Genomic DNA, 14738 nt, shown 5'->3' on the forward strand with positions numbered 1-14738 from the left:
AGAAAACAGGTTTCAGGAAGCATAAAGCACACACAGATAGTACAGCAAAGGAAATATAATTACCGCATCTTTTTGGATGTAAACAGGGTAGATGTTCCCAAATGCTCATTCTGTTCCGTTGGAATACATATGAATGCATACGAATTACCGCCGGACACAAGTCCGGCGGTTCAAATCCCGACAGCGGCAGGCCGAGACGGCTGAAACTCCCGATCGTCCGCAGGTATGAACTAACCTAACCCCCCTAGCCTAACCTGGTCCTCCTTAGGGGTGCCTAACCCTAACCTTCCCCCCAGTGCCTAACCCTAATCCCCCCTTCCCCGCCACCTAAGTCCCTCGGGGGGGTGCCTAACCCTAACCCTCACTCCCCCTAGCCTAATCCTAACCTCCCGGGGGGGTGCCTAACCCTAATTCCCCCCCGGGAGCCCTCAACCTAACCCTCCCCTCCCCGCGGCTGTCCGCAGCGGCGCCCGGAATCCCTTCGATCGGGATGTAAAATGACAGGCGTCTAGAACTAGACGCCTGTCATTTAACCCTCACTGGGATAAAGCAGTCGGGAAGCCGGCTGTCGGGCTTACGTCAGCCGGCTTCCCGATTGCATACCGTTCCGTTCAATGGCTCTTGTCTGGATGGTAAAACTGCTGATAAACTTGTGCTCCAAAACTGTTAGCGCTGGTAGGTAGCCAGCAAGTGACGTAGCAGTCAGGCCTCTGCAGCCTGTGCTGAGCAGCGTTCTCCCAGGGTAGTGGTGACACATAATCTTCCGTCATAGGAGAGCTGCAGTTGGGATCACACGGTAATAGAGATCACCTGGGTGCAGGAGTGTGAGGGAATTGACATCGACATCCAGTTTTGCTAATCTCTATATGGGCGGCTTCAAACAGCAATACATTTGGAACGGTCCATTTAGAGATAACCTGGTCCTCTATGGCCGGTTCATAGAGGATTTATTTATTATTTGGGAAGGGGGCCGATGTCACTAGGAGGGTGCTGGGGGTGTGGGCCGCACCGGATGACACCAAAATAGCAGAGCTGCTCTGGCATTTTGGTGTCACCGAACAGCGCTGCAGCGGTGATCAATGACGCATGCATGCGCGTCATCCACACTGTTAATAGGAACAAATTGGCTGCGCTCATTCAATCACACTTGGTGTGTGTATTATAAACCATACTTAAGTATGAAGTGTAAAATAATTTTAATTGGACAATCTCATACACAAATATAAAAATATTCAGAGCCTAAGTGGAACATATATATGTTCCTACTAAAATTAAAATACATACATACATATACAAAACATATAGTTAATATCAAAAAAAGAGATTTGATAGGTGTAATCAATTTTCCTGGTTGGATTGTTACCAGGCAAAGGAAAAAATGTGTCCCTTGGATAAAGATACGCTGTATCTGTGGCAATTTTGTGGCTAGTGCAACAGTTTAATATAATGTTGCTACATTAGGCAACATGAAATGAGCTCACCCGATTTTCTGGCTGGTATGACAGCCCAGGATCTGCAGATCCAAAATGCCAGTATTCCATATGTATAGCTGTATGGATCCCGGTGGCTGCGGCATATACCTTCGTGTATCTGTCACTGGATAGAAAACTTTTCCCCTTTCATCGCGGGAACTCTCGATGGTAATGCTCCGCTCCGTATCAGGTAATGCATCTCTGCTGACGGATACGCCGGCCGGCTTGGCTGGAGACTCGCTTGTGAGCGGGTGCCTGCGGTCACAATGGAATGACGGGACCACCAGTGGAGACTTCGTGCCGGTTTGCTTGTTACCGGGATCTCCCTGTTGGAGATGGTGATAGGCTGTGTGATGATCTTGGATATTAGGTCCGCTCAAAGAGAAAAAAAAGTGTTGCTTTTGGGAATCAGATGCCACAAGTTCAGCTGTGTTTGCTCAACGCGTTTCCGTGTGTCTGCACACCTTCGTCAGGAGCTTGCTGGGAAGAAGGGATTTAACCCTTTTATTATATTATTATACTAATTAAAAGAAATTGGATAAAGGGGTTAAATCCCTTCTTCCCGGCACGAAGTCTCCACTGGTGGTCACGCCATTCCATTGTGACCGCAGGCACCCGCTCACAAGAGAGTCTCCAGCCAAGCCGGCCGGCGGCTCCGTCAGCAGAGATACATTACCTGATACGGAGCGGAGCATTACCATCGAGAGTTCCCGCGATGAAAGGGGAAAAGTTTTCTATCCAGTGACAGATACACGAAGGTATATGCCGCAGCCACCGGGATCCATACAGCTATACATATGGAATACTGGCATTTTGGATCTGTAGATCATAGGCTGTCATACCAGCCAGAAAATCGGGTGAGCTCATTTCATGTTGCCTAATATAGCAACATTATATTAAACTGTTGCACTAGCCACAAAATTGCCACAGATACAGCGTATCTTTATCCAAGGGACACATTTTTTCCTTTGCCTGGTAACAATCCAACCAGGAAAATTGATTACACCTATCAAATCTCTTTTTTTGATATTGACTATATGTTTTGTATATGTATGTATGTATTTTAATTTTAGTAGGAACATATATATGTTCCACTTAGGCTCTGAATATTTTTAGATTTGTGTATGAGATTGTCCAATTAAAATTATTTTACACTTCATACTTAAGTATGGTTTATAATTCACACACCAAGTGTGATTGAATGAGCGCAGCCAATTTGTTCCTATTAGTTTCTGAAGTAATACACAAATTCTTCTCCTTGGCAGCAGTCTCTTCTCACACTTCAGATCACTTAGGAAGTGCTATTTTCTTCAGTTTTTTTTTGTATTTTGTCATCCACACTGTGCTGGAAGCTTCCAAGTAGATCCCGGAGCGCTAGCCAAGCCCCCAGTGTGACAAGGATGGGGGCGAGATAAGTGTTTGTGCCCCTAAATGGCACACATCAGGGGTATGGCCTCTCGGACACAAGACCACGCCCCTTTAGAATGCGTGTGGCAAAGTTAGGTAACTGCTGGTGCCACTCCTGGTTTTAAAACTTTAATTTGTTAATTATTTAATCACCAATAAGGAGAGAGAGAGAGAGAGAGAGAGAGAGAGAGAGAGAAAAAGAATGAGTTTCTTAAATTTCACATTGAAATATTAAAAATACCAATCTCAGAAGATGCAACAGTTTTCTCTTGCAATGTATTTGTTATTGAACAGTATGACTTGCTCATATATGCCATCCTACAGTAGGTGTTGGCCTAGAGGGAATCTCAGTAATTGGGTCTTGTCGCCTCAAAATCAAACTCACAACAGGGAAAGGCTAAACAAACAATTTCATGCGGCATGAGTCAAAGCACCACCCTTTTGCCTCAGTGATGGCAGTACCTCCTAGTGAATTGATAAGCTGTTAGTCAAGGCTACAAAATATATGTGCATAGGTAACAGAGAATGCTGAAGTATTATTTCCATTTAAGTACAAAACTAAGAAATTCTGGAAAGTTGTAATATATATGTGTCACAGCATGTTTGGTCTGACACAAAGGGAATGCAAATATGGATAGCCCAGAGCTATTCAATTAATCTAAATTTTCCCTGCGCAGTAAACCATGGATTCCACGCAAAGCGCTGGAATCTATGGGTTTCCCCGCACGTTAAAATGCAGAGCCTGCATTTTAAATCGGATGTTATCTCGAGTCTTTGATGAAAAATCCACCCTCTGGGGCTTAGCGTGCAGGATACCCATAGCTAATTGTATCGGTAGCGTGGCGGGGTAAACCCTGCGCCTAATGTCTAATTGACTCTTCCCCTAAGAACTATTCGTAGTCATCTACCTGCTGATGTATACACATCTTATGAAAAGGTTCCACTGAAAACATTCTGTACAAGCCAAGTCTCATAGTGAAGCCCTATCTTGGTTCTTTTTCTGCTGACACTACCCTATTTTATTCTTAGCCTCAAGAATCTGTCATTTACATTAAATTCTAAATTCAAAAACAAAATAAAACCAATTCCTCATGGTAATGGAAATTGGCACAGTTTGCTGTTCTCCGCTGTTTTGTATAAGAAGGCTCTTTATACGTTAAAAAAAAAAAAAAGAGAGAAAAAAAAATCATGATGGATTGATCATAAGGCTTCAACATAAAAGTTAAGGCACATATCCACTAGACGATTAAATTGAGCGCTTGAACGAGATCGTTAACGTTCAGTAATCGTCCGCAAATCATTTAGAAAAGGTCTAAAACGATTAGCGATGCGCGCTCCCACTGGTCGTTTAGGCATCTATCATCAGGCAAACATGCTGTACAACATAACGATAACGTCAGGTTCAGCATGTTAGGAGATGATTGATGAACCTACACTGAATGACTGCTCGTTCAGTGTAGGCACATCAGACTGACAAACGACTGCACGATTACAATGTCGTAGTCGTGCAGTAGTTTTCATGTCTTCTAGTGGATGTGTGCTTATACATTTTAAAACAAATTTTCAGACACTACAGATAACTCAAAACTGAACGTAAAATATATTGCTGATTATTTTATTGGGAAAAGTTCATTGTCCCTGCACATGGGATTCCAGCGGGCAGAATGCCGGCATCTTAAAGGTAAGTAGCGGGTTAGGGGGAGGGTTAGGTTTAGTGGTCAGGTTTAGGGTGCGGGGAGGGGGAGGTTAGGCTTAGGCACCAGGAAGGGAGGCTTAGAGTAGGGAGAGGGTTAGGATACCGACTGGCAGGTGTCTGTATCCTAACCCTGTCGGGATGCCGGTGTGTCTGGATTTTGAACACCGGGATCTCAAACGCCGGCATCCAGTACCCATCCCATTTCATCACATTGTAAACATTGATCTATTTAACACTGTATTCACAAATTATTGAATAAATCTGGCATTAATTGATCCTCATTATATAGTGTGCATTATGGATCATACAGAATATATTATAAGAGTCTGCACCATCATTGCATGTTATATGTGGCTGTGCATATAGCACATAAATAACATATTATGTGGATCATGGTCACCAGGTGGATGTCGTGATAAAGGAGGTGGTTCTCTGAAACGTTGACTACAAGTAGGCATAGTATTGCCGGTTTTATTATCTGATATAGGCCCTCATTCAGAGCCGTACGCTCTGAGCAGAGCGCACGCTCTGAATGAGGGCCGGGCTCCATTTTCATGGAGCGTCCTCCTGGACGCTCGTATAGCTGTGGGTCACCACCCACAGGCTATACGAGCGTGCATTGTGATGGTCGCGATGGTCGAGACCATCGAATTTGCGAGCCGGAGCCTGCGGTTGAGGTTTTCAACCGCAAGCTCCGGAGTGATTTTGGCTCTATCAGAGCCAAAATCACTCCCACTGACATCACTAGTGATGTCAGTGGGCCGGCTTCTGACGGGAGGCGTTCCCGTGGGAACGCCCCCGTCAGGGAGGCACGCCCCGGCGTGCTGTCAATCAACATTGACAGCACGCCCCCTTTGATCGGACACAACGAGCGAAGGACTTTCCTTCGCTCGTCGCGTCTGGCGCATGCGCACGACGGAGCTCCCTCCGTCGTGCGCATGCTCAGTCCATAACATCGACCCACTTGCGAGCGGACAGCCGCTCGCGAGTGGGTCTGAATCAGGCCCATAAAGTCTCCCAGAGTGCCGTCTATTTAATATATAAATATATATATATATATATATATATATATATATATATATATATATATATATATATATTATGCTATTATGTGTATTTTTATTATGTTTAGTTTTCATTATATGTATTTTTAACAAATAAAGTTTGTAACTGACTAGTGCCTCAATCTCGGTGGATATATTGTTTATTGTATTGGGGTTATCCAGTAGTCTCCCTTTTTGTTGTGGCTGCTGTCAGTCATTTAATAATGAGAATATTTGTTGATTAAATAATAATAAAATAGAAAACAAAATTTGTATTGAAACTTATAGGTGTCTAATGTATATAGGAATCCTAGGGGGTCAGCGGCGGTATATTTTGTTTATGTGTTTTTATATTCACAAAGATCAAGGCACTGACTAGGCCATTGCAGGGCATTCACCTTTTTGGTCATAAGACACTGAATTGTAGGCGGCTCTGTGTATTGCATATATTTATATATATTTTAAAATGAGACATAACCCCTTTAGCTCTCGCTAAAGGGGTTGTGAGCTGTATTCTGCAGTTACCAAAGAGCAGAAGCTTAGGGGAGGTACCCACTAACGCTCCATGAGCGATATCGTTTAGTGTGTCCCCGGCAGTGGTGTGCTCAATGTCGTCATCCCCAAACCTGCACAATCTGACGATATTGTCAGGTAGGACAGCAGTTTCGGGTGATGAGCGATGTCAAAGACCAGCGCATCGCTGGTCGTTGACGGCATATCCACTGGACGATATTGCAGACGATTAAGTTATCGTTCAAAACGTCCAATATATCATCTAGTGGATATGCCGCTTTAGTTTACTGATGTTTGTCACTGCCCTGCTTACGCCATCCATAGATGGCATTTGAGGTTCGGTTCCCATTGCCAGGAAGTGGGGACCCAGCTAAAGCATTTCCCGCTTCAGTGAAGCATTCCAGGCTTTACAGAGTCCCTGCCAGGTGAAAGCGCAATACACACGTGCAGAAGGCAGTCGCATTGCTCATTAGCCCTTTGTTGGCCCTGGTGGGCAGACAGCAACACAAAGGACTCTGAGGGGGGTGGGGACACCGCAAGAACTCCCTGGAGTAGTAAGTAATGTTAAATGAGATCATCACAATTATACTAAACTAAATATGCAGCCAGGAAAACGAATATTACTAGGGATGTGCGCCGGACCATTGTTGCCGGATTTGGATTTGGTTCTAAATTGTCGTCCAGCTTTGGATTTGCCAAACTGCGGTGACTGGCGTTGGATTTGGATTTTTTACAAAAATTGACAGAAAAAAAAAAACAAAAATCACATAAATTGGGCTTTTTTTTGTTCCTAGAGTATTACAAACCTTAACAACATTCATTTCCAGTCATTTTAGACCACCTCACAATATTGTTTTCACCATTCTTGGCCAAAGGCTGCAGTGAGCTGGCTGGTTACTAAGTTACAGAGCAGCGGTACAGACACCACAGTTTTTTAAAGCACGTCTATGAAACATTGCCACACAGCAGTGGCAGAAGTGAAAGGTAGTGCAAGATGGTTACGGTTCTTGTACACACAGTGGGCTTATGCCCAAGCAGTCACTGTGCTTGTATACACAGTGGGATATGGCCCAAGGAGTCATGGTGCTTGTATACACGTGGAGTACAGCACCCAAAAAAATAATAATTTAACTTTTAAATTTCTTGAAGGTCTTTTTAAAATATTTTTTACCTTTTTATTTAAACTTTTTTTTGTACATACAACCTCTTGTAAGTCTGGAGCTTTTGGACACAACCACTTTAACCAGCAGAATATAGCGCAGCATACATCAGCGAGCTCAGTGCCCCTATACATAGCCACCATCATCAGAGTATAGCGCAGGGTGCTGTCACAGTGCCCCTATACAGAGCCACCATCAGCAAAGTATAGCGCAGCATGCTGTCAGTGCCCCTATACAAAGCCATCAGCAGAGTATAGCGCAGCATGTGGCCAGTGCCCCTATACATAGCCATCAGCAGAGTATACCGCAGCGTGCTGTCAGTGCCCCTATACATAGCCACCATCAGCAGACTATAGTACAGCATGCTGGTCACAGTGCCCCTATACATAGCCACCATCAGCAGAGTATAGTGCAGTGTGCTGTCAGTGCCCCTATACAAAGCCATCAGCAGAGTATAGCGCAGCATGCTTTCAGTGCCCCTATACATAGCCATCAGAAGAGTATAGCGCAGCATGCTGTCAGTGTCCCTATACATAGCCACCATCAGCAGACTATAGTACAGCATGCTGGTCACAGTGCCCCTATACATAGCCACCATCAGCAGAGTATAGTGCAGCATGCTGTCAGTGCCCCTATACAAAGCCATCAGCAGAGTATAGCGCAGCATGTGGCCAGTGCCCCTATACATAGCCATCAGCAGAGTATACCGCAGCGTGCTGTCAGTGCCCCTATACATAGCCACCATCAGCAGTGTATAGTGCAGCATGCTTTCAGTGCCCCTATACATAGCCATCAGCAGAGTATAGTGCAGCATTCTGTCAGTGCCCTTATAGCCACCATCAGCAGAGTATAGCGCAGCATGCTTTCAGTGCCCCTATACATAGCCATCAGAAGAGTATAGCGCAGCATGCTGTCAGTGTCCCTATACATAGCCACCATCAGCAGACTATAGTACAGCATGCTGGTCACAGTGCCCCTATACATAGCCACCATCAGCAGAGTATAGTGCAGTGTGCTGTCAGTGCCCCTATACAAAGCCATCAGCAGAGAATAGCGCAGCATGTTGTCAATGCCCCTATACAGAGCCACCATCAGTAGCGTATAGTGCAGCATGCTGTCAATGCCCCTATACATAGCCATCAGCAGAGAATAGTGCAGCGTGCGGTCAGTGGCCCTATACATAGCCACCATCAGTAGAGCTTAGTGCAGCGTGCTGTCAGTGCCCCTATACATAGCCATCAGCAGAGAATAGTGCAGTGTGCTGTCAGTGCCCTATACATAGCCATTAGAAGGATATAGTGCAGTCTGCTGTCAGTGCCCCTATACATAGCCATCAGCAGAGTATAGCGGTGTGCTGTCAGTGCCTCTATACATAGCCATCAGCAGAGCATAGTGCAGCATGCTGTCAGTGCCCCTATACATAGCCACCATCAGCAGAGTATAGCGCAGCATGCTGTCAGTGCCTTATACATAGCCACCATCAGCAGAGTATAGCGCAGCGTGGTCAGTGCCCCTATACATAGCCACCATCAGTAGAGTATAGTGCAGCATGCTGTCAGTGCCCTATACATAGCCATCTGCAGAGTATAGTACAGCGTCCTATCAGTGCCCCTATACATAGCCACCATCAGCAGAGTATAGTGCAGTGTGCTGTCAGTGCCCCTATACATAGCCACCATCAGCAGAGTACAGCGCAGCATGCTGTCAGTGCCTCTATACATAGCCATCAGCAGAGTATAGCGCAGCATGCTGTCAGTGCCCCTATACACAGCCATCAGCAGAGTATAGCGGAGCGTGCTGTCAGTGCCCCTATACATAGCCATCAGCAGAGTATAGCGGTGTGCTGTCAGTGCCCCTATACATAGCCATCAGCAGAGTATAGCGGTGTGCTGTCAGTGCCCCTATACATAGCCATCAGCAGAGTATAGCGCAGCATGCTGTCAGTGTCCCTATACATAGCCACCATCAGCAGACTATAGTACAGCATGCTGTCACAGTGCCCCTATACATAGCCACCATCAGCAGAGTATAGTGCAGCGTGCTGTCAGTGCCCCTATACAAAGCCATCAGCAGAGAATAGCGCAGCATGTTGTCAGTGCCCCTATACATAGCCATCAGCAGAGAATAGCGCAGCATGTTGTCAATGCCCCTATACAGAGCCACCATCAGTAGCGTATAGTGCAGCATGCTGTCAGTGCCCCTATACATAGCCATTAGCAGAGAATAGTGCAGCGTGCTGTCAGTGGCCCTATACATAGCCACCATCAGTAGAGCTTAGTGCAGCGTGCTGTCAGTGCCCCTATACATAGCCATCAGCAGAGAATAGTGCAGTGTGCTGTCAGTGCCCTATACATAGCCATTAGCAGGATATAGCGCAGTCTGCTGTCAGTGCCCCTATACATAGCCATCAGCAGAGTATAGCGGTGTGCTGTCAGTGCCTCTATACATAGCCATCAGCAGAGCATAGTGCAGCGTGCTGTCAGTGGCCCTATACATAGCCATCAGCAGAGTATAGTGCAGCATGCTGTCAGTGCCCCTATACATAGCCACCATCAGCAGAGTATAGCGCAGCATGCTGTCAGTGCCTTATACATAGCCACCATCAGCAGAGTATAGCGCAGCGTGCTGTCAGTGCCCCTATACATAGCCACCATCAGTAGAGTATAGTGCAGCATGCTGTCAGTGCCCTATACATAGCCATCTGCAGAGTATAGTACAGCGTCCTATCAGTGCCCCTATACATAGCCACCATCAGCAGAGTATAGTGCAGTGTGCTGTCAGTGCCCCTATACATAGCCACCATCAGCAGAGTACAGCGCAGCATGCTGTCAGTGCCTCTATACATAGCCATCAGCAGAGTATAGCGCAGCATGCTGTCAGTGCCCCTATACACAGCCATCAGCAGAGTATAGCGCAGCATGCTGTCAGTGCCCCTATACACAGCCATCAGCAGAGTATAGCGGAGCGTGCTGTCAGTGCCCCTATACACAGCCATCAGCAGAGTATAGCGGAGCGTGCTGTCAGTGCCCCTATACATAGCCATCAGCAGAGTATAGCGGTGTGCTGTCAGTGCCCTTATACATAGCCATCAGAGTGTAGCGCAGCGTGCTGTCAGTGCCTCTATACATAGCCACCATCAGCAGAGTATAGTGCAGCATGCTGTCAGTGCCCCTATACACAGCCATCAGCAGAGTATAGCGGAGCGTGCTGTCAGTGCCCCTATACATAGCCATCAGCAGAGTATAGCGGTGTGCTGTCAGTGCCTTTATACATAGCCATCAGAGTGTAGCGCAGCGTGCTGTCAGTGCCTCTATACATAGCCACCATCAGCAGAGTATAGTACAGCATGCTGTCACAGTGCCCCTATACATAGCCATCTGCAGAGTGTAGTACAGCGTCCTATCAGTGCCCCTATACATAGCCACCATCAGCAGAGTATAGTGCAGCGTGCTGTCAGTGCCCCTATACATAGCCACCATCAGCAGAGTATAGCGCAGCGTGCTGTCAGTGCCCCTATACATAGCCGTCAGCAGAGTATAGCGGTGTGCTGTCAGTGCCCCTATACATAGCCATCAGCAGAGTATAGCGCAGCATGCTGTCAGTGCCCCTATACATAGCCATCAGCAGAGTATAGCGCAGTGTGCTGTCAGTGCCTCTATACATAGCCACCATCAGCAGAGTATAGCGCAGCGTGCTGTCGGTGCCCCTATACATAGCCACCATCAGCAGAGTATAGCGCAGCGTGCTGTCAGTGCCCCTATACATAGCCACCATCAGAGTATAGCGCAGCGTGCTGTCAGTGCCCCTATACACAGCCATCAGCAGAGTATAGCGGAGCGTGCTGTCAGTGCCCAAATACATAGCCATCAGCAGAGTATAGCGGTGTGCTGTCAGTGCCCCTATACATAGCCATCAGCAGAGTATAGCGGTGTGCTGTCAGTGCCCTTATACATAGCCATCAGCAGAGTATAGTGCAGCGTGCTGTCAGTGCCCCTATACATAGCCACCATCAGCAGAGTATAGTGCAGTGTGCTGTCAGTGCCCCTATACATAGCCACCATCAGCAGAGTACAGCGCAGCATGCTGTCAGTGCCTCTATACATAGCCATCAGCAGAGTATAGCGCAGCATGCTGTCAGTGCCCCTATACACAGCCATCAGCAGAGTATAGCGCAGCATGCTGTCAGTGCCCCTATACACAGCCATCAGCAGAGTATAGCGGAGCGTGCTGTCAGTGCCCCTATACACAGCCATCAGCAGAGTATAGCGGAGCGTGCTGTCAGTGCCCCTATACATAGCCATCAGCAGAGTATAGCGGTGTGCTGTCAGTGCCCTTATACATAGCCATCAGAGTGTAGCGCAGCGTGCTGTCAGTGCCTCTATACATAGCCACCATCAGCAGAGTATAGTGCAGCATGCTGTCAGTGCCCCTATACACAGCCATCAGCAGAGTATAGCGGAGCGTGCTGTCAGTGCCCCTATACATAGCCATCAGCAGAGTATAGCGGTGTGCTGTCAGTGCCTTTATACATAGCCATCAGAGTGTAGCGCAGCGTGCTGTCAGTGCCTCTATACATAGCCACCATCAGCAGAGTATAGTACAGCATGCTGTCACAGTGCCCCTATACATAGCCATCTGCAGAGTGTAGTACAGCGTCCTATCAGTGCCCCTATACATAGCCACCATCAGCAGAGTATAGTGCAGCGTGCTGTCAGTGCCCCTATACATAGCCACCATCAGCAGAGTATAGCGCAGCGTGCTGTCAGTGCCCCTATACATAGCCGTCAGCAGAGTATAGCGGTGTGCTGTCAGTGCCCCTATACATAGCCATCAGCAGAGTATAGCGCAGCATGCTGTCAGTGCCCCTATACATAGCCATCAGCAGAGTATAGCGCAGTGTGCTGTCAGTGCCTCTATACATAGCCACCATCAGCAGAGTATAGCGCAGCGTGCTGTCGGTGCCCCTATACATAGCCACCATCAGCAGAGTATAGCGCAGCGTGCTGTCAGTGCCCCTATACATAGCCACCATCAGAGTATAGCGCAGCGTGCTGTCAGTGCCCCTATACACAGCCATCAGCAGAGTATAGCGGAGCGTGCTGTCAGTGCCCAAATACATAGCCATCAGCAGAGTATAGCGGTGTGCTGTCAGTGCCCCTATACATAGCCATCAGCAGAGTATAGCGGTGTGCTGTCAGTGCCCTTATACATAGCCATCAGCAGAGTATAGTGCAGCGTGCTGTCAGTGCCCCTATACATAGCCATCAGCAGAGTATAGCGCAGCGTGCTGTCAGTGCCCCTATACATAGCCATCAGCAGAGTATAGTGCAGCGTGCTGTCAGTGCCCCTATACATAGCCATCAGCAGAGTATAGCGCAGCGTGCTGTCAGTGCCCCTATACATAACCACCTTCAGCAGAGTATAGCGCAGCATGCTGTCAGTGCCCCTATACATAGCCATCAGCAGGTTATAGCGCAGTCTGCTGTCAGTGCCCCTATACATAGCCATCAGCAGAGTATAGCGGTGTGCTGCCAGTGCCTCTGTACATATTCATCAGCAGAATATAGCGCAGCGTGCCCCCTTAGCCTATCAGCAGAGCGGTGGGCGTGTGCTTCCTTCTGTGTTTTTTCTACATAAGGCGCCGCGAACGGGACTCGGCGCCTTATATAGAAAAAAAAGTCTTACGAGAATCCGACGTCATTCACATAAAGTTCGGACTCGCCGGAGGATCAGATTCGGCGGAAACACCCAAACTTGCGTTCGGGTGGACTCGCAACCCCCATGTTCGGAGCGGTGCGGATGCCACAGAATCCGGAAATCTCATCTCTATATATTACATGGGTCAGGAGTTCTTACAGTGTGTTCCACTTAATATAAAGCGGTGTATGGCATATGTTATATGGCTATGTATACATTATATACAGGTATAGGATCTTATCCTGATACAGAAATGTAGGAAAAAGCAGAAGAAAAAAGCAAATAGATGATAAGTTTCATACATTACAGGGCTATGTGTTGTATATATATTATACCACTCAGCACCTCACCTCCTTCTGCTTTTTGCCCTCCTGTAGTGTAGAGGTCTGGCACTGCTTGTGAGAAAGGACACAGTAGCAGCAGATGCATTTGCTGTGGGTATGGCAGTAATGGTCTATTAACTTGTTATGCTCCCCACACTTTCTCTCCTGCAGGTCCCCCAGGGGCTGGCTGAGCTGATGGTCCAAGAAGGCCGGGCTCTCCAGGTGGGGCAGCAGATGCTCCTGGCAGAAGGAAGCCATGCAGGTCAGACATGTTTTGGAAGCCACGGTCTTCCTGCAGCTGTCACACATCACAGGCGCTGGGATCTCCTGCACGTCATTCTCTTCCATCTCTGGATCCTTCTGCTTCTCATCCCGGGCTGCTGCCACCTGGCTGACCAGATTGCTGAGCAGCGTGTTCTTCCTCAGCTCTGGCTTGTCCAGGAAGCTGCACCTGCATTGGGGGCAGCTGTACACCGACACGATGGACTCCTTCCAGGTGAGATCCAGGCAACTGTGGCAGAAGTTGTGTCCACACGGGATGGTGACTGGGACCGAGAAGAGACCCAGACAGATGGAGCAAGTCAGCTCCTCCGCCATCTCTTCCAGGGTCTGTGCCATGATGAGACTAGTAGCGACTTCTGTTCTGTCTGTCGCGGGATAGCAGACAGCAATTACTACTATCCACGGCCTGCTCCTCTAGCACTGCACTGCAACCTCAGGCTGTAAGCTGTCTGCTTGTGTTTAAAAATAGCTTAGTTTCGTTTCCTCTCAGTAAGGGAAGAGGCGTGGGGAGGGGATGTGCTCAAAGGAATGACAGTCTGGTCTGCATAAACGGAATGCCAAGTGACTATATGGGAGCAGACTGAACTTTTATGTATAATTTGAAAAATCTTAAACCTATGAACTATATCTTCTGTACACTTCTTGCTAAAATGATTTCACATATTTTACATGCGGAATGATAGCTGTTTACTACAGAATGGCATACCTCCCAACCAGTGCCAGATTAATGTCCACATGGGCCTGGAGCTGAAATTTATGAAGGGCCTATTGTGTGCCGCTGCAGGGGGTGTGACCAGCGCTGCAGCAGTGTGACTGGTGATGTGGGGTTGTGACTAGTGTGGTGTAGCTGTGATTTACATAGGGGTGTGGCCTGTGTTGTGGGTGTGTTTTGACTGCATACAGTGCCATAACCGCAGGACTGCAGCACCATCGCTACCCCATGGCCTTTGTTACTGGCTAGCAGGGTGCTTGCACCCTGCAGCCATTATCACTGCTGCAGTACTGCCCAGACAGACACCCTGCAGTCTTTGCAGCCTCCTCTGGATGCTCTGGGCAATGTTGTACTTCCAGGTGCCGGTGGCCCAGGCCCCTCTACATGACAGCATGACGTCATGTGGTTAAGGGGCAGTGCCGGCACAAGGCGC

At 47.7% G+C, this 14738-nt stretch overlaps 1 protein-coding gene across 1 annotated transcript in view; it reads right to left on the bottom strand.

Annotated features, from left to right (window-relative positions):
• The window catches only part of TRIM25 (tripartite motif containing 25), a 97249-nt gene extending 83207 nt beyond the window's left edge, over nucleotides 1–14042 (bottom strand). Inside the window, exon 1 of the mRNA XM_088468550.1 lies at nucleotides 13339–14042. Coding sequence (XP_088324676.1) covers nucleotides 13339–13929 — 591 coding nt within the window. The 5' untranslated portion in view covers nucleotides 13930–14042. The remainder of the gene's footprint in view (nucleotides 1–13338) is intronic.
• Between the last annotated feature and the right edge of the window lie 696 nt (nucleotides 14043–14738).

The sequence above is a fragment of the Taudactylus pleione genome, unplaced genomic scaffold (assembly GCF_031769625.1).
Source record: "Taudactylus pleione unplaced genomic scaffold, aTauple2 ptg000012l, whole genome shotgun sequence".
Lineage (NCBI taxonomy): Eukaryota > Metazoa > Chordata > Amphibia > Anura > Myobatrachidae > Taudactylus > Taudactylus pleione.